The following is a 20,732-nucleotide window of genomic DNA, read 5'->3' on the forward strand; positions in this document are numbered from 1 at the left end:
AATAAATTTCCCGGTCTAGGAAATTATCTTACTACATTACTTCACAGTGATTAAAGAAATGGAGGTAGGTGGTGCTACCTCCATTATGTTGTACAAGTTATTTCCCAAAGTAATAATAATAGTGTGAGGCCTAGACTCATACACAACATGTCACTTCCACCAGTATGGTTGGCCTAATAATACATCACAAACTTCAAGAGGAGCAATATCACACAGTAACTCATTTGTGAGGGGATTGATGTTGTAGGGACGGTGACACTATTGGCTGACGTGAAGATATCGCCTTTGGCGAAGCCACCTGATGGTGTACGCTTGTGGGTGTGGTGTGGTCGGTAGGCCCAACTACTTCACAACCTCTACTAAAATGAGGTTCTTTTGGCTCCTGTTGTCGACAATGAATTATAGCGAAGAATAATTTACCCACATCTATGAGTGGAAGAGATGCTCCCCCTCCTCTAGATCATTGGGCTCATCCTTCTAGATCTTCATGGTGGCAACGATGGCACTAGGCTCCGTATTGATAATTTGCTTTCCTATGTCATTCCCCTTGTCAATTTCTGACTTAGAGTTAGAACATGTGTTTGATTCGAAAGCCTTCAGCTCAGCCACTAATTTTTGCTTGGCTTGACACTCACTTGTGTTGTGAGTGGGGCTCTTATGGAACTCACACCATTTCCCTATGTCCTTCTTTGTCTTCGTGGTGTTTTTCTTTTTTACATATTCGATGGGTTGTCATGGGTCACCTTGCCTTGGATTTGTCCTTTGTTTTATGGTTTGGGGGTGCTTTTCCCTTAATTTGGATTCGCAAATCCAAAGTCTTGCTTCTTATATTTAAATATTTTCTTGATCTTGACAACACATCGATAGGTGATGCTAAGCGAGGAGATGTCCAGGAACTCCATCTAGTCCTGGATGTACTTGTGTAGACAATTGCAGTACTTGAGTACCAAATGCAGCTCAGAATCCTTGATACTCATCTTCATGTGAAGGGTATGGAAAGCATTTGTGAACTCCCACACATCTTGGTCCCTTCCCTATTGCATCGTGGTCAAATTTATGTATCTATCTTATAGCTTCTGAGAGAGTGATATTATTCCTTAATGGCGTCTTAGAAAGAATTCCAAGTGGGTGCGTCTCAAAAAAATGAGGATTTCCTTTCATCTTTTTGTTAATAGTAGGTTTCCCACTAATCCTTGACATGTGGGGTGGCTTTGAGGAGTGCAAAAGTAATATTTTCCCGATTGGAAAAGGAATGAACAGGAAAATATCCTTCTAACAGACTTAATCATCTATCTACAATGTATGTATCTATCTGGCCTTCAAATATGGCAATGTAAAAGTTAACTTGTACCTTAAAAGGAGTGGAGCCTCTAGAGTGGCTTTCGGATGAAGATGTGTCATCTGTGGGTAGCTACCTAAGGATCTGGGCAAAGTTATCCATCATCGTGTTCCTTTGTCACTTGAGGGCTTCCTCAAGCAATATTTTGAAAGGATCGCCTACCTCCTCATCTTTATTTTCTTCTGCCATGGGAGGTGGTCGGGGTTTGTGAGGCTAGTCTTGCAAAGGTTCAACCAGTTCAAGCACTAACTCCTTATACCGTGACCTCGTTGGGGACATGGAAAGAAAAATACAGAAAGAGCAGACCACTCTGATACCACTGGTCCAGACTTATGTAGGAACACAACAAAATATAGATATACACACAAACAAAGAGATGCAACATAAATAAAATTTCATTTCATTAATATCAAAGAACTAAAATATGCTTACATACAAAAATGGAAATAAACTAGCTCGGGCAATGGTAGCTTATCTTTGAGAACCGATGTGGTGGTTACATGCCTCTGAATTGTGTTACAATGAGGCTCAAGGGCCTTTATTAGTTAAAAACAAGGGACAACCCTAAAAAACCAAAACCCTAACCCTGGGAGATGGAACACTAAGAGTTTGTGGGCCCCGTTGGGGTTATTTAGGCAACCAACTTCCCGGGGTCATAACTTGGTCATATTACCTTTGTTTGGCGCGTACGATACCTTGTTGGAAATATTTGTCTGATTACTACAATAGTTTCTACATGCCTTTTCCTATGGCTATGGGATTGCTACAGACCTCAAAAAAATGTTGTTTAGGGGGTCAAAAATTCTCCAGAAGTTCACAACCCGAAAAACTGCTAAAAATAGTGAATGTTGCTATAAACAAGGAAACTGATGAAACCAATTAGAGGTCTAGGTGGAATAGGATGGTGGCCACCAACATTCATCTGGATCGTTTTCAAACTATAACTTACTACTAAAGTAGGCCCAACAAGCCAATTACTTTAATTTTTCCACCCCAAAAGTATTAATTGTAGGTTTTAACCCAATATAGAAATTACTTGCAAATGAATTCTTAAAATAGAAAAATATACAATGGCGAGAACGTAAAACTAATATACATAGAGATTTTCCCCTAGATCCCAAAACCGAGAATACCAGATTGATTTTTCATTATATTCCTTTCAATATTACAATACATACATACATACATACATACATACATACATACATACAAACATACATACATATGTGTGTGGGTGTGTGTGTGTGTGTCGAAGCATTCATAAACCCCAATCCACTAACCCTGGATTAGAACATAATTGTAGTTCCCTTGACCGGATCTACAAAATACCATTGGTAGAAAACCAACATGCTCAAAACCATGTGTAAAAAATGTGCACAAAACCATGGGTAGGTCCGCCCACCATCCTTGGGTCTGCCCCCCATCCTTGGGTCTTCCCAACTATTATTGGGTCCGCATCAAAACAAAAAAAAATTGGGGTACTGCCCCATACCCCATGATGCATAGATAGATATAATACACACCCAACATTAATATAGATTATGATGATGGAATTTGAATCAAATAAACAATATCAAAATAATAGAATCTCTTTTATTCTTAGTTTCCCAATATTTTAGATACTTTAGTAATCGTTTATGGTTTAGGTTTTTTGCATGTCCCAACCCTTAATTAATTTTAGGGTTCTAGACAATCTAAACTCTTCTCGATATTCCAAACATGAGTAGCACCAAATGTTTGAGTAATTTGGGTTGAAGTGGAATCCATTTAGTACCATGGTGGTTAACAAGGTAAGTCAACTTGCAAGAGGGATAACTTCTACATATCAAATTTGATTGAGGTGAATTTTGCACCATTAGAAGTTTTTTAGTCTAGAAAAATGTCAAGGATTTGGCAACTATGCTTGCAAAATTTTCACTCCAAATGAGTGTCATTTGATACATCAAATTACCTCTCCAAGATTCTCGACATAAATCACCAAACTAGGTCTTTCCCTAAAATGGCTATATAAGCTAATTACTGTAAATTTTCCACCTGAAAAGTACCAATATAGATGAAAACTTATGTAGTGAGCCATTTTGGATCAATAATCCAAGGATGTGGTGTTAAGCATAAACTTCAAGAATAACATTTTTTATCTACCCAATGCTTGAATGGTAAAATGAAGCACTGACTTCATCCATATCAATGATATAAGTTGTAGTTGACTTCTAAGTCAAAATTATTTGAGGAGAATACACTCATTTGCAAGTTTTATGGAATTTGACCAAAAGAAATAGATCTACATGAAAGGATGTTCATAACTTGAAAGATAGAAATAATGTGGAGCCTCTTTTTACACATCTGCAAAAGTTATCTTCATTGTGGAAATTACCCCACAAGATACAAAGACCAAATCCTCAACCATATAAATTAGTTTTGGACAATATTGAGTCTTTGGATGATATCAATGACTCTAACATGTGATCCTACAAGGGAGATGTTCTCCACCTCCATGGTTTAGGGAAAATACCTCATCTTCTATTGTGACTTCAATTCTCTTTAGTTGTTATAAAGAATAGGAAATACATTCTACAAATTTCACTTCAAGAGTTGAAACATAGAAGGATTATTGGTAGCTACACCTACATCTATGTTGACATGGATTTTAACAAAATATTTCTATCATCTATTGTGAGTGCTATACACTAACACCCCTACTTTTGGGTGCATATGAGATAGTTAACTAATGTATAAGGTCATGTTCTTTGAATAACTTCCATTAGATAGATAGGTAGTCAATTAATGTAATAGAGTCATCTTTATTAAATAATTCTCACTAAGTGGTTGGTACTCATTAGTGATGAGATCACAAGTAGATAGGGTTTTTCTTGAAAGAATCTATTGTCTAAGTATTGTTATTGTATTGGACCTATGGTTAAAGGAGGTTTCCCCCTTGAAGAGGCCCATAAACATTGATCTATTTTTTTTGGATTACAAACACAAGGGTTATATTCTACATGTTTTGTATCATTGTCTCACTTATTTACTTTTCTACAATTCATATGTTTTAAATAATTACTTATTAATCATTTTTTTGGTTAAGAGAATTACAAGTAGCATCAAAGCTATATCCTATGGCAAAGACTACTTGAATATGAGAATTTATTCTTAGGATATAGATGTATTCTAGCATATTTAAGCATAAATATTTATCATCCAATGAGTAAAATTTTGGTAGGGGAATCATACATAAAGAGAGCACATATGGAGTCTCCTAATTGGATACCCTTGTACACCTATGTTGGTACTAGAGTGAGTAGTATTACATTGGAAAAAATATATCAGTGGATTCAATCTTCCATGTACTTTGAAGTACATGCTCTTACGTCCACTTGAAACGGGCATTAAATAAGCATACCAGCCATCCAGTTATTATAATACAGTTAGTAAAATGGTTAGGGAGATCAATCTCGACCAATGAATAAGTTAGGATAGCAAAAGGTACACTCAATCCTTTGAAAATTTTAGCAAATATTGACAAAACTCATATGTATCATAAAACTATAGAACCTAAAACTCCCTTATGCTTAAGGCCCTCTAAATATAAGACCTCTCATTTAATAATTCATACACAACTAGATTTTGTCAATATACTGACATGAAATAATACTCTTAACATATTTTTATTTTTAATCTCTCTAAATGATTCAAATGTTCTAAAATAAGCTAGGAATTTTTAAAAAACAAAAATTCCCATAAATCCATTTAAACTATAAAAATGAAAGAAATTTTAAAAATTACCATCAACTTAAATTTATAAATCCATTTAAATTAAAAAAATTACTGTAAAAATTTACGTTAAAAAAATTATTATAAAAATTTAAATTTATATAATTCCTTTTTTCATAGATCTCACTCATCATTTCTCTTTTCCTTCCATATTTATGCTTTAAATTTTTATGTAATATTTATAACCTTTTGAACCTGTAAAATAAACTTTAACTTGATATTTATCCATTGTGAACCTAAAAGGGAAACTCTAACCTCTATTTTCCTCTAAAAAGAGGATTTATTTATTTCCCTACACATTTTCATGTTCACTTCATAATATTACTATTCTTATTTATATTCTTTGTATGACATTATATTTCTCAATTTTCATAAACATTTATATTCTTTGTATGACATTATATTTCTCAATTTTCATAAACATTAGGTTTAATAAAGATAAATTTTGATAATACACAGGTAATTTATTGATCAAATACAATTACATATATATTTAAGAAAAATAAACTAATTTAAACACACAATCATTTCTCTGAGAGAATATCTTAACCACACACCAATCTAAAAAGATTTAGATTTTAGCCACTCCTAAAGAATAAAAAAATACTCTTTTACAAAAAAAAAAATAAGTAAAACAAATAAAAATTAAATTTCCAAATAATAGCTTAATAATTAAAAGATAATTTACAAACAACTTTACCTTCTCCAGTAAGAGTTGATTGCTTTCCTGCCACATTTTTTGTTGATATTTTAATAACTTTATTGATTACTTGACACATCTTTCTATTAATATTTTATCTTATTATTGATAATGGATAGTTAAATATCCATTGCTTTAATGTTAACCTTGGAAACTATGATTATGCACCCTGCAGATCACTAACCCTCCCATTAGAGTCTCGAATAAACCAATAATTAGGCCGATAGGCCTTCCTTTGAAAGAGACTTTTGTCGTCCTTTTGTTCCTAACGTTGACACCTGGCGTCACATTCAGCGGGCATACAATCGTCTGACATCTGTGCGCCGAGTTTATGGCACAATGCTCGGAGTTTACGGGATGCATGCCCGCTGGTTTCGCGCTTAGCGCCATCACATGGCACACCACGCGGGTTCTGTCATTAATTCTCTTCCTGGCAGGACGTCTGGTCACAGTTTTTCCCCTTGGTTCGCCCGCCCAGATCGATGGTAAGAAGCCTCTGCTGCGATCTGACGGTGGATTAGCTGCTGGGCACTTTACCCTACTCCGGTTAGCTTGGAGAAGACCTCTTTCGCCGAGCAGTCTCTCCAGGAAACCTGCTCTGATGTTGATTCTCCCGTAAGCGGTCTCGTTTGGTTTTTCTATCGGGGTATAGCTTATGACATAGGGGTATTCTCCGTCAAGCGATTTCATCTGCTACAGGTGGAGAGGAAACTGTGGAAGCAGTACAGAGAGTCCTTCGACAGGCCCTGAAGAAACTCCCATCCCAGGCCCTGAAGAAACTCCCATCCCAAGATCCTGCCCCCGACAGTATTCCTCCTAACATTGAAATAAGATACTGCATCAGTCGTGCTCGGTATTTACAAAAGAGCAAGGGGGACACTCATTTGGTAGTAGATCATCTTATTCTTGGAGTGCTAAAAAACTCCCAGGTTTCATATTGCTTTACAGAGGAAGGTGTGAGGATAGAGAGAGTGAAATCCGAAGTGGAGAAGCTCAAAGGAGAGGGCAAAAAGGTAGATACTGCGTCTGGTGATACTAATTTTCAGGCCTTGAAAACATATGGCCGCGATTTGGTTGAAGATGCTGGGAAGCTTGATCCTGTCATTGGTAGAGATGAAGAAATTCTGAGAGTAGTTATAATTTTGTCTCGGAGGACCAAGAACAATCCTGTGCTCATTGGAGAGCCTGGTGTTGGAAAGACTGCTGTGGTGGAAGGGCTGGCACAAAGAATTGTTCGAGGGGATGTGCCAAGGTAAGCTCTTTTGCAAGCACACAAATATATATTGTTTGCAAATTTTGGTTTGTAGGTTGCCTTCCCCAAATTTGGGGACTTTTGTGGGTCCGCACTGGTACAGTGTGTTGGGCGGGATTATCTTCAGAATGCAAGCTTGGTAGAGCCGCTAATTCATTTTGTTTTTCAAATGGTTTTAAACAGCAATTTGCTAGAAGTGAGATTGATAGCCTTGGATATGGGAGCTCTAGTGGCTGGTGCCAATTACAGAGGCGAATTCGAAGAGCAACTTAATTCTGTATTGAAAGAGGTAGAAGAAGCTCAAGGAAAACTTATTCTCTTTATTGATGAAATACATTTGGTTCTGGGTGCCGGTAAGAGAAACCTATCTTGGTTACCTACGATTCAATTTTTAGATCTAGCAAATATTATATATGTTATTAGCCTTGATTGATTAAAGGTCCTTTTAAGTGATTGGTTTTAAGCTTCGGTTGTGAAGTAATCGTGTCGAATTGAATTTTGTTTTGTTTCGAGGGCGTACTGAGAGATCAATGGATGCTGCCAATTTGTTTCAACCGATGCTTGCTCGGGGCCAACTTAAGGTGCATTGGAGCAACTACTCTGGAAGACTACCGGAAGTATGTGGAGAAAAATGTTGCGTTTGAGCGACGATTCCAGCAAAGTGAGTGCTTAGTCAGATTATTAGACGTATTAATATGGCTGTTCACATGCTTCTAGTGGTTTTAATAAATTTGTTGCTATTGATATTATGGGGCAGGTTTATGTAGCTGAACCTCGTGTGACAGACACTATTAGTATCCTTCGTGGTTTAAAAGAAAAGTGCGAAGGTCATCATGGTGTGAGAATATTGGACAGAGCACTTGTAGTTGCTGCCCAGTTATCAAGTAGATATATCACTGGTAAGTATATATATCACCGGTAAGTTGATACCTGGCTATTATGGGTGGAATAAGTTGCAATATGTGTGAATTATCCCAAAAGTAGTGTTTATTACTTGATCATTTGGGGTATTATGTTCTGCTCTTAATTCTTGAGAGATCAAGAACTCCTCTGAGGCGTTTTGAAAATCATTATAATCCGTTTGTCTGAACAGGGCGACATCTTCCAGACAAAGCAATTGATCTTGTGGATGAAGCATGTGCAAATGTAAGAGTTCAACTGGATAGTCAACCTGAAGAAATAGACACCGTTGAAAGGAAAAGGATTCAACTAGAATTTGAGTTGCATGCCCTTGAAAAGGAGAAAGATAAAGCCAGTAAAGCTCGTTTGGCTGAGGTTTGTACTTGAGATAACCTTATTGCATTTTCTTGGCTGTCTTTCTGATCAGTGATCAGTCTGTAGGCATTTTTATTATGATGGGGATTCTCTGATGTAAAGATGTCTATTGAAAATTCTTTGTATGTTGGGGGGTGTTCACTGTTGTTTGACATAGTGAAAATTGTTGGTCGGTAAGAACCGTTAGTATCATAACCTTTAAATAACTCATTTTCTTTTCTAATTCTTATAGGTTCACAAGGAGCTTGATGATTTGAGAGATAAGTTGCAACCGTTGAAAATGAAATACCAAAAAGAAAAAGAGAGAGTAGATGAAATCCGGGGACTGAAGCAAGAATGTGAGAAATTGCAGATTGCTTGGGAAAAAGCAAAGCGTAGGAAGGCTGTGGCGCAAGCTGCAAAACTATACAGGGCCCTTAAAGAAACAAAGACTGAAACTTCTAGAAAAGAAGCTATGGGAAAAAATCTCATGTTAACAGAGAGTGTGGGACCTGATCAGATTGCAGAGGTACGTTGAACGAAGTATCTATACATACCTTCCATCGAATATGATTGACAGAATTTATGTTGGCAACCCAATGAGAGCTATAGCGTCTGATGTTCATGATACATAACTATGTGATGAATGCAGGTTGTGAGTCGCTGGACTGGTAGCCCTGTTACAAGACTTGGTCAGAATGAAAACGAGCGACTGATAGGTCTGGAAGACAGGTTGCATGAAAGAGTTGTTGGACAAGATGAGGCGGTTCAAGCGGTTGCCAAAGTTGTGTTAAGATCGCGGGCTGGACTTGGAAGACCTCAACAGCCGATTGGATCTTTCCTATTCTTGGGGCCCACTGGAGTTGGCAAAACGGAACTTGCAAAGGCTCTTGCAGCTCAATTGTTTGATGATGAAAATCAGCTGGTCCGTATTGATATGTTTGAATATATGGAGCAACATTCAGTTGCAAGGCTCATAGGTTCTCCTCCTGGGTATGTGAACAGCTAGATGTTTCTAATTGACATAAGTTGATAGCCAGACACTCAATTGGTTGACAGCAAGACGCCTTTTTTTGTATAGTTGTATTTATATTTTTGCTCGATTTGTTGTTGTAATGTACTAAAATGATTTGATGTTGTAATGGTAGTTATGTGGGTTATGAATAAGGGGGGCAACTGACAAAAGCAGTAAGGAGAAGACCCTATAGTGTTGTTCTTTTTTATGAAGTTGAGAAAGCACACACTTCAGTCTTCAACACTTTGCTTCAAATGCTTGATGATGGTAGACTTACGGATGGACAAGGTCGCACTGTTAGTTTCTCAAACAGAGTCATTATCATGATATCCAACCTTGGAGCAGAGCACTTGCTTGCTGCATTGTCTGGCCACACAACAGTAAAAACCCAAGAGAGAATGTCATGCAAGAAGTATGCACACGCATTCCTGGACTCTGTGTATGCATCTTTTTCATATAATTTTATCACGAAGTTGGCTGCGGTGCTTTGACATGCCTTTGAATATTATTGCAGGTTAGAAGACATTTTAAGCCAGAGTTATTGAATAGACTTGATGAGATAGTTGTATTTGATCCTCTTTCTCATGATGAGCTCAAGAAAGTTGCTAGACTACAGATGAAAGATGTAGCAATTTGTCTTGCAGAGAGAGGCGTTGCTTTAAGGGTTACAGATGACGCTCTAGATCTTGTTCTACAGAAAGCCTATGATCCTGTAAGTATCACCTTGTTTCTTTTTTATTCAGTCTAATTTGCCAGGGGATGTGCCCCCGACCGTAATAAACTAGACACTGCATCTCCTTGATGAGTTGCTTCTCCCTTTCCCTATTGTAGGGGACATGACCCACTCCTTGGAAACATGTCTCCACATCATAGGAGATGTTGTGGGAGGGTCCCCTGACTAAATTCGACTTACCTCCCTTTGAAACAATCTAGAATTGCAATTTATATGTTCTATTCTGATGCCTGGTATTTTTCATTCGTAATGTTTTCTCGGTGTTCTTCATGTACAGTGATTTTATTTAAGGTCTGATTTCTATTTTCCATGCCCTGTCATATAAACCTGTGTGGAAAGTTATTCTAGGAGTTTGATGTTTTGCAGAGTTTTGGTCGTGGTGGCCAACAGTGAATATTAAAAGAGCAGGACTTTTCAGTTTACAATTTCATTTTCTTAGATTTTCAATTCTCTCAATTTTTCGCTTTCAGTTTCAAATTTTCTGATTTTCAATTTCGATCCTCTTCATTTCGATTTTCACATAATGTTCTTCATCCAAACTTTCACATAATTAGTGAAAGAATCCTATTGATATAAATTCCAGGTATTTTTAATTATTCATACATCAACAAAAATATAAATGTGTATCTTGATGTTCCCTCCTAACATGATTTTAAAAAGTGGGTACTCAGCTTTGTATATTGCCCTTCGGGAAGCCTATCATCCTAGAAGTAAAACAATCTCTTTGTTTCAGTTTCTTATTCAGAGTCTGTTTTGCCAGGTGATGTGTTCCCGACCCCAGTAGTCATGTCTTTGCATTTCCCTTTCCCGGGGATGCTTCTCCCTGTTCCGTGGGACTTGATCCATATTCCAGAAATGTCTCCCCATCTCAGGTGATACAACCCGTGTTTGCTAGTGGGAAGGTACCTCTGACCAAATTTGATGTACCTCACCTTGTAACAATCTGAAATTATTATATTGTCTGATTTGATGCTTAGAATTTTCATTATGAAGGGTTATCTGGAATCCTTCATGCCCAATGATCATATTTTTTTTCTTATTTGCATTTTCAATTGGCTGTCATATATTTGCATGAACCTGTCTAGGGAGTAATTTTAGTCTGATATTTTTGCTGGAAGTTGGTGGTGGTGGCCAACGGTTGATCTTTAAGAGCTGTGAACTCTTCAGTTTACAGAGTTGCTTTCTGAGATTTTCAATTTTCTCAATTTTCACATTCAGTTTCAGATTTTCTAATTTTCACATGATTTTCTTCCTTATGTATGGATCCCATCGATATAAATTTCAGTTTTGTTCTTTAAATTTTAACATTTTCCCCTCGCACTTGAACTGGATGTTGTAAAAGTTCTTCTTTACAAGTGAAACATATCTTGCAGATATTGGATAATTGTTTTTGTTTATTTTTTCTTTTCCCTCCAACTTGCATTTCAGAACATCTTTTTCCCACTTTTTCCATTTGATATAATTGCTATTTGGAGCTAATTTCCAATTTTAAAGCAGTCCAGGATTACTCTACATTGGTGAACAAAGTTAAATTGAAGGTTTAAAATTTAAATGGATTTGTTGTGCCAAGGTCCCATTCTTGTTGAATTCTCCGGAAGGGGAGTGTCTTTTGTTTTATTGATTGGAATCCTGTCCAGGCTGACTTTTGAGATTAAGTTATTTGACAGTGACATGGATTTAAATAAAGAGATATAAGGGGAGGTGCAACTTTTGTGAATGATTTCTTCCTCAGCACTATTTTGTAGGATGGCTTTTTTATGTAAAAGTTTTCATCTGATTAGCCAGTAATCAGTTATATAATTTCAATGATAGCAGTTTGCAAAAAAAATTCAATGATACAATTTGTTGTTTTAAAATGCCCAAGCAGTGAGTTATAACATTTACTCACGCACTTAAAAATTTGGAATTGGTTTGATCTTGATCCTCTCAATGATTAAAGTATTTTGTCTGATCTTAGAGTAGTTCTTTCAATTTGGTTGGTTGTATATTTATTATTTTAAAAGATGTACTTCTTTCGGGACTATTCCTTATAGCAGGCAACAATTAGCTTATGAAACTAACCCAACGCCTAATCCTATATTCATCTAGGACTGTACATGTCTTTGAAATTATCACAATTTAATAATCTTATCGGCCTCTCTTTCTTTTTTGTTATATGAGGGGGGTGTCGAGGCTTCAAAACGTCTCGGGATTCAATCAAAGATCGACTACAGAGCTGACACATTCGAGGTGCTCGTGATTCGTGAGCAGACTCATGAGGAGTATTTTTGGTTTCAACAGTGATGTTGTAATGTACTCTATACATATCTCTAACTTTGATATATTTGTAAGCTTATAATATGTTACAATGTTATCTTTTTTATCCTTTTCATCTAAACGTGTATTTACATTACGAATGTTTTGGATTTATTAACATAGCAAATCATAAGTTTCCATAAATTAAAAATGAAAATTTGTGTGCACAACTTTCTTTCTTCTTGGTAGAGTATTTGGATTTTGCTCTATCGATGTGCATAATTCTTTCCAAAGGCAATTTGTTTGTGTAATTGGCTTGCTTTTCGCTCCCTAAGTATTCAATCTGGTTGAGTAGAGAAGCATTGTCAAATGGTAGGGGATAGTCATGGTGGTTATTGCCTTGGTCACTAGAAAACTTCGTAGATGCTTGGCCATCTATAGAGGTTTCTTAATTTTGGGTAATTAACTTGCTCTAAAATGAAATAAGACATTCAATGTGTTCCGTGCAATATAGATATAAACAAAACATCTAAAGAAAAGTAATTGCACAATGATCCAGTCCAAGAAAACAAGGTTTTCCACAAACCAATTAAGACTTTCAACCTTTTCGGCTTATTTTCTTATATCAAACATTTGTGTAGGGTTTCAACCAATTAACATTTCATTGAGTATATATCTACAAATCAAAGATTTCGGGATCAAATCCCACAAAGCAATTCTATACCTACTCTTCAAATTCCTTCAAGCTTTTGAAAGTAAAACCAATGAATTATCAATATAATTTTACAATAATAAAAAACAATTAGGAAGCCTTTAGCCAGCGCAAATTGCTCATCTGTTAGGCTTGAACCAACATCTCTTCTAGAGAAATTCAACAATTCTAATTTAATAATCCTATGGGCCTTTTTTTTGTACCTTTTGAGACAATTGCTAGTATCAACCTATCATTATTGGGCCTTTTTTTGTACCTTTTGAGACAATTGCTAGTATCAACCTATCATTATTGGGATATCCCGTGGCCGAAAAGCGTTTTTTTCCGATAGCCCTATATCACCCTCCGTCCGTCGCTGACCGTCTTCGTCACCTCCTCCGGTTGCACATTACGTCGACTGCCTGCTGCATTAACTCGCTCCACCAACGTCCGCCTACTCAAATCCCCTCCCGCGCCATTTTTTACCAAAACTCCCCTGTTGGCCCCCTGCTTGCTGCCGAAGGAGATCAGAATAGCTGCAGTCGACTGTTCATCTGCCGTTCCTGCTGATCAGGGAAAAAAACATTGTATCATGTTCCTACGATTTGAACTGAACAGATTTGGAAAAAAACATTGTATCATGTTCCTACGATTTGAACTGAACAGATTTTATGATGCGCATCTTCTACAGTCCGTGCATCTTCTATTTTGTCCATCTAAATTGAGATCTTGACAGAGTAATCGGTGGAATTTTCATGGCAGGGACTTGGGACAAAACTATTTAACGGGATCAATACTTGCCTTCATTGGTAACTTCACACAGATGTAGTACTTGTAAGATCATTCCCTTTCTATTCCATGTTCTTTAAAATTAATGATATTCTGAAATTCTACAGAACTTCTCATTCTTCCTTCATAAGTAGCTAGGCTAATGAATAAAAATGAAGGTATCTCCATTTGGTAGAATTTTTTTGTAGGTCATAATACTTGAAATCATCAACTATTACTACTAGGAAACAGATTTCATCTGCAGACAATTTGCATGACTGATGTCCAACAGCATTCATTGATTCAGGACCTTTGCACTAATTAATTTATCTGGCCCTATGCCAAAAGAGCTTGGAAATCTTCATGAATTGATTTCATTGTAATATCTGTTTCTCTCTCTGCACACATGCATTGCACAAATATCAAATTAAGCACTAAATCAGAAAGGAAACGAATTGCCAGCCTAATTTGTTCCCATTTTCCTGCTTTCCCTTCTGCATGAAATGCATATATTCTTTATCTCCTTGAGTGTAAGAAGATATTACTATCAGTTCAGTTAATTGTAGTCCACCAACTTCATTCAATCTGTGGGTACTCAAGAAACAAGCCCCAAGGTGCTAGGACAAACTAGGTCAAGTGATCAATGTAAACATCACGATGTCTAGGAGCACGTTACATCATCAATAATACACTATAGCATCAAAGCTCATCACATGAGCCATCTACCCACATCAACATGGAGAACCACCAAAGCATCAACATCATCAAACACACTTCTCCAATCAAGCACACGTGTATGTCCCTAGGCCACCCAAAGCTTTATCATCCTGTAAACCTGCTTTGTGATCAAAATCAGTAGTGTGTGTGTGATCAAAATAACAAGCAAAGCTTCATTCAAAATAAGGGGTAAGAATGGACTTTGGAACATGACTGGCAAGAGAAACCAAGGAGCACTACTAGACCATCTTAGAAGCATCTGGGGAGTGCCATGGGATCATTTCAACAGCGTAAAAGAAGCACCATGTGAGCATATGAGTTCTGGGATCGGCTGGCTGCAGGGAATTGTTTTTTTTCAGAGGAAAAAAAAAGGAAAATGGGTGCAAGCTAGCCAGACAATAGGTAAGTAATAGTTCAATATGGTACGAAATGGATTATTCTCGAGAAAAGACAGCAAATTGTAGATGATATAAATGGAACACCAGAAAAAAATGAAAGCCTAAAAAAGTTACAGAATGTGTTATTAGACTGCTTCCTGTGGAAACATCTTCTATACCTCTTGATTTTCCCTTTTCTTTTCTTCACAAATCTTTAGGCTACGAGCTCTGTAGCGAATACAAAACTCTATTGGAAGCTAGAATTGCCTCTCAATTGGAGAATGCAACCATTCATTACTTTTTGTTGCCAATGTCAAATACATACAATGGATCTGGTTTTGATGCTGAGGTAGAAAGTATGAAGTGAATAGTTTCCACTTTCATGCATTAGCAATCTGTCAAACTTGAGGATTGTGATCTGAAGAATATAATCAACAACTCATAGTTTTCAGAATTCTTTTACTATGGGAAACCTCTAGGATGTATATCTTGCTCGGATCTTGCTAAGGATGCTAGATTAAATCCAAGAAAATTCGGAGAACTTGTTGGGATTTTTCCTTGTTCTACTCGTTCTAGTCATGATTTATTATATAAAGTCATCCACAAATATTTCAATTGCCATCCAAAAATTCCCTTTTGTCCTTTTATTTATATGTTTTCTTTTTTATCAAATAGTTATTTATTTAAATTTATGGGAAATACAGAATTTTCTTTGAGCATATAAATTTGAGTATGCACACTAGATACTTCATAATTTTGACGTGTAATACTACTACTTGCCTTGACTTGATTAGCAATAAAACTAAACAACCCTCCTTTCTAAACTACAGAAGGTTATTTTCCTTATTTGTTAACCGAAACAAGGATCCATAGGCACCACAAAAGCTAGATTTCCTTCTCCCAACCCAGCTGAAACCACAATGGGTGAATGAATGGCAGCTTAATAGACAAATAAAACTTTCTCAGTATATTCAGAAACTGAAAAATAATTCCACTCTGCGATTTTTTGCATCTGAAACACTTGATCTGAGTCTTTCAGATCTGTATTGAGTAGGAATGTCTCGGAAGTTCCTTGATTTTGGAGGTATTAAAGAGAGAATTCAAGTTTAATTTGCTGAATTAGGAAGTTTTTTGTAACAGTTGGCAGGCTAGAGTATCCCTTGTTCAATTTAGAATCCAAGAAGAGAAAAAAAAAGGGGAAAAAATTCTCTTTTAATATAATGTTGTCTGAACCAGTATCTCCAATATGGACATTTCATTTCAATTTTTTTTTTTCAATCGGGTTTTTGAATGGAAGGTACCACAGGGAGATCGAGGAGGCATTCCCAATCTCGATCCATGGAAGTACATGTGTCTGCTTTCAATGGAAGGTACCACAGGGAGATCGAGGAGGTATTCACAATCTCGATCCATGGAAGTACATGTGCCTGCTTTGACTGTATTTGTAAAAGGTTTATTTGAGTCGGAGGATTTTGATATGGATGATACCCCTTCTTCGCAGCCTAAAAATTCATAGACACAGGCTCTGGAAATAGATGCTTGGCCAGACAGGCTTCCAGACATGCAATCCGAGAGCAAGAGATCGAAGCAAGAAGATGATTGCCATTCTATGGACTCTGTAGGTCTTTATCAGTGAGGGTTCAATATTGATTTATGTTTATTGCCTAGAGAAAGACACAAAATACAAGAATTCTACAAGTATTTATGTATGTTATTGAATATATATGGATTTGATGGTTGATTGGATATCCTGCCTAACAATGCTTTTGGGAAGATGTTGAACTTGTGATAGAGATGTTTGCCAAGCGGTTACTGGTGGAGGACATGTCTGGAGGAAACAAGGGTGTCTCTTCAGCTACGGCCTTGTCTAATGCTATTACCAATCTTTCGGGTATGAAACCCCTCAGATACATAGCATAGAAGACTCTTATTTAGATTTGGGACAAATTAAAATGTTGCAATGATAGCGCTGTTGTTGGGCATTCATGGAATTTCATGAAAAATCTCTATTTATGAAGTAAACAGACTGATCCATCCATTGAATGCAGCCTCCACTTTCGATGAGCTATGGTAATTGGAGCCCCTGTCAGCTGAAAGGAAAGCTAAGTGGCGCAAGGAAATCGGTTGGTTTCTCTCTGTGGTTGATCACATTGTTGAGTTCATTCCATCTTACCAGAGCTCTGCAGATGGATCTATGATAGAGGCATTATTGCTAATAATAAATGTTTATATTTCATCTTACTTTTGAACCTCCCGCTACATACATTGTTATAGGTCTCAGTTCCCAACAACTATGTATCCTGATGCTACATTGTCTGTAGGAGCACGCATTTAATACCTGGTCTTAAGATATTTGTTTTGTTGCAGGTTATGGTCACGAAGCCTCGATCGGACATTCAGATGAATATTCCAGCACTTCGAAAGTTGGAAGCCATGTTGCTTTTAAGGATTTGAAAACGTTATGTGATTAAGAAAGAAAGCAATATCTTTAATCTTGTTTTACATGGTGCTCTGGTTTCTGATATGCATCCATATTAGGGCGCAGGAATGCATGGATTCTTTTGTCGACGCAGAATTCTGTTATGTGGAGAGGGATGGCTGAATCTGATACAAATCGCGTAGTCTAACGAGGCTGAGGAGTTGCTCAGAAAGTTATGGAAATTTTGGTAATAGAGAAAATCCGTCCAGGATTTTTGTAAATCTAAATTATAGTTGTTAAACTTCAAAATTTTTCAAAATTTTAGGTGTTTTAGATGTTTTTGATGGTGCTGAATTCATTTCTACCTTCAAAAACACGATTCAAGATTTTTTGAAAATTTTTATCCGGATTCCGGCCACTTTTCGCCGTCCAGACAATTCCTCTGCCTCGTTAGACCACTGCATATAACAATAAGAATAGTAATCTTCGACTAAAGGAAAAATTATGGGTCCCTGCTCCCAGAGTTCCCGAGGGTGGACAATAAAGGTACACAAAGAAGAAATTGCAGCACTAGAGAGAAGTAACAAGAAAAATGTATCCCGAAGCAGGGTACCTGGTTGTGAACAGTCGGGTAAATGCTGCAACAGCAGGTGAACGAACAGGTGAACGAAAAGGTGGAACAGTCTCATCTCCTTCCGCAGCAACAGGGCAGTTCGTTTTGGTGAAAAATTGGCGCCGTAATGCGTTTGAATTTCGATTTGAAATATAGAGGTTGGCGAAGAGTTAATGCAACCGCAGTCGACGTAGCCGGAGACGGCACCGGCGGACAAGAGGCCACCGGAGGTTCCGGCAACGTGGCAATAGTCAGAAGAATGCCGGAATAATGCGCATTTCCCGTTACCGAAAAGTCACATTATAGACTACTCCATAATGTTCTCCCTGCACTGTGTGCATTTTCTACGGTGCCGAAAAGGTCAACACCGGTTGCATATGCATTCCGCGTCCAAGAATGGTTTGAATGGTTAAAAGTCGTTGGGTAAATAAATTTTAAGAAATAGTAATAGTATTTCAATCATATGGTTGAAATAGGTTTAGTATCATTAAAAATCTGCGCAAATGTAATCTAATCTGGATTTACAAAAAATGTTTTTCAAACCCAAAAAAATCCAATCTGGTTAGACTACTCCTATTCAGTTACTGAAATTTACCTAAAATACGGACTGTGTTGACTCATTGCCATCCAGCCTGCTTGAATCATTTGCAAGACCAGCTATTCCATGATGCATAAGCGGCAAAGGCCTGTCACGAATTTTAGGGATCTCAACCTCTCCCTGCAGCATCTTCACGGCTTCAACCATTCGAGGTCTGAATGCCACCATAACATGCGAACACAAAATACCAACCAAAACAAATCTCCCCATCACACGCTCTGCCCCGCTCTGCCGTACTCTCTCGTCTATTGTCTGTGACGGCGTTGATCTCTTGAATGCCAAACCAAACGGCCCGGCTGTTGGGTTCCACTGAGAACTTCAGAAGTTCCCCGTTCCCTCTCACGAATCTCCTGCGCCCGCAGCCTTACAATTCCTCTTTCTCACCCACAGAGAATAGAGAAGCCCGAGAGCGCAGATCGCGAAGGCTGCCACAACGGCCATGAAACCGCAGGTCAAAACTCGGCAACGCGACGAGGTTTTAACGAAAGGCACGCGCAAGACACACTGTGCAGTACTTCTGCTCTTGGGGCCCAACTCATTAACCACTCCCGCAGCATACAGAACCGTGAAATCGTTGCATTTCAAACTGGTTGCAGCCACTGTAAAATTTTTGTTCATGTCCACCAGCTTCTTTTGAACGAGATCTCCGCTGTCCTTGCAGGCCTGACAAGCGGCTAGATCTGAGAGGTCGCCTTTGCAGGTAGAGTCCATCTTAGTAGTCCCCACTTTGCGAATCCAGTCCTGCTTGGTTTGTATGCCTGCACAGAGGAAGGGGCTTGTTACAAACCCAGACATCTTATCCTTAAAACAGATAGACACCAAGTGTGGTGAGAGACCCAGAGAGTCCAGCTGCTGCTGAAAGAGCCCGAGACAGGAGACAGCAGAAGCATTGGTGGGAAGTTCAAACATGGATGTATCCTTCAAATACTGAGCTAACCCTACCTCGAACAAGCTCAGCAGCGTCTGGCAGCAAGGGTCATCAATGCCGCCACTGATGGCTGATTTACAGGAAGACTTGTTCCAACGTAATTGACGGACATAGAGAAGGTCCATCGGACATTCTGCATTAGCGAATGCCCAAGACGTTAGCGGCATTAGCAGCACAACGAAAGTCTTCAACTTCATTTTTCATATCCAAAACTATCACGGGAGAAAAATGCCCGAGATTCTTCTCAAGGTAAAGCACAAAACTATGGATAGTTAGGACAAGAAGTTTATATCTCCGAAGTTGCGTATCGAGGTTGTATACAGACTGGGATCCAATACCTACTGTAATGCAAGATGACTCATTTCAGCTTTTCCAGCGTTGGTCGTATTTGTTTTTCGAAATTAGGAAATAAAGTTTTTATTTTTAAATTAGGATTAGATTAGTTTTGTATATCGATGGAAAAACAATTTGTCCTATTTGTAGCCCTGTGAGATTTGATTTAAATTATATTCTTCCAAAATGAATTAACATATTGAAAAACTAATATAAAAAAAAAGATACCACCATATTTAAATATGTTAAGAACAAAAAAACCTACCCAATTTTGACCCATATTTTTAATATTTCTTTAATGGCTACTTTGTGATCTATTTTATTTAAAAATTTCTTTCTATCATTATCAGGAATGGATGAATGGATTGTTCACTTGAAACATTAAACCGATTAAGAGTTCTACATAATTATCTAAAAGAAAATTTCTTTCTAACACCATCAAGAATGGAATGGATTGTTCACTTGAAACATTAAACCGATTAGACGTTTTACATATTTAAAAAAAAAATTGGTAAGAGAGATTTTTCGGCAAAAATCACAAAAAATACCATTTGTCGAATAGAAATACCATTTTTCGACAAAAATTTTGTTACAACAAAAACATTCATCAAATAGGAAATAGGAATAACAAGTGAGTATTTTCTAGCTAAACATCCAAATATATTGATCAATGTTATCAATTTAGTCTATTGAGTTATGTTAAACATTTGCTAAACAATATACAAATGTCATCTAGATTTGAAACTCGGTTTATTTCTCTAACAAATCCTATGCACGGTCTGTTACACTCAAGAGTATAGTGATAGTTCCATTTAGTGAATCTCAAATCTCCTTAGCAACAAAATGTAAATCTGCCAATTATCCTGATTAAAAACATAATCGGTATTACAACATATTATTTTTAAGTATTATTTTATGATTGGTGATGAAGCAAATTACGTGGTGAGTTACCCAATGCTTATCTCTCCACATGGAAGGCTATTGCTATG

General features: G+C 37.3%; 1 protein-coding gene and 1 pseudogene across 3 annotated transcripts; one reads left to right on the top strand and one right to left on the bottom strand.

Moving 5' to 3' along the window:
* The first annotated feature begins 6,141 nt into the window (after positions 1–6,141).
* On the top strand, positions 6,142–10,079 carry LOC149217129 (chaperone protein ClpB1-like; annotated as a pseudogene). The gene is made up of 10 exons (XR_016250137.1): positions 6,142–6,356; positions 6,475–7,062; positions 7,246–7,415; positions 7,576–7,734; positions 7,820–7,961; positions 8,156–8,337; positions 8,570–8,845; positions 8,969–9,309; positions 9,465–9,743; positions 9,846–10,079. The product of XR_016250137.1 is annotated as a chaperone protein ClpB1-like (transcript).
* Positions 10,080–13,068: 2,989 nt separating this feature from the next.
* Positions 13,069–19,702, bottom strand: LOC149217130 (putative receptor-like protein kinase At1g11050). 2 transcript variants are annotated; one of them, XM_089391314.1, is made up of 2 exons: positions 18,480–19,702; positions 13,069–13,556 (listed from the first exon to the last, which is right to left on the bottom strand). In XM_089391314.1, the coding sequence occupies exon 1, from the start codon at positions 19,605–19,607 to the stop codon at positions 18,822–18,824; it is 786 nt and encodes a 261-aa protein (XP_089247440.1). In that variant the 5' UTR covers positions 19,608–19,702; the 3' UTR covers positions 13,069–13,556; positions 18,480–18,821. The 2 variants fall into 2 exon arrangements, with proteins under 2 accessions (XP_089247440.1, XP_089247439.1); XM_089391313.1 differs by having other exon boundaries at positions 13,074–13,553.
* Positions 19,703–20,732: the final 1,030 nt, after the last annotated feature.

Source organism: Pinus tabuliformis, chromosome 1_1 (assembly GCF_031772625.1).
Source record: "Pinus tabuliformis cultivar Carrire ecotype Pingquan chromosome 1_1, CPIR1, whole genome shotgun sequence".
Taxonomy (NCBI): domain Eukaryota; kingdom Viridiplantae; phylum Streptophyta; class Pinopsida; order Pinales; family Pinaceae; genus Pinus; species Pinus tabuliformis.

Coding starts and splice junctions, on each gene's coding strand:
- LOC149217130 (XM_089391314.1), bottom strand. CDS start 19,607: ATGAAGTTGAAGACTTTCGTTGTGCTGCTAATGCCGCTAACGTCTTGG.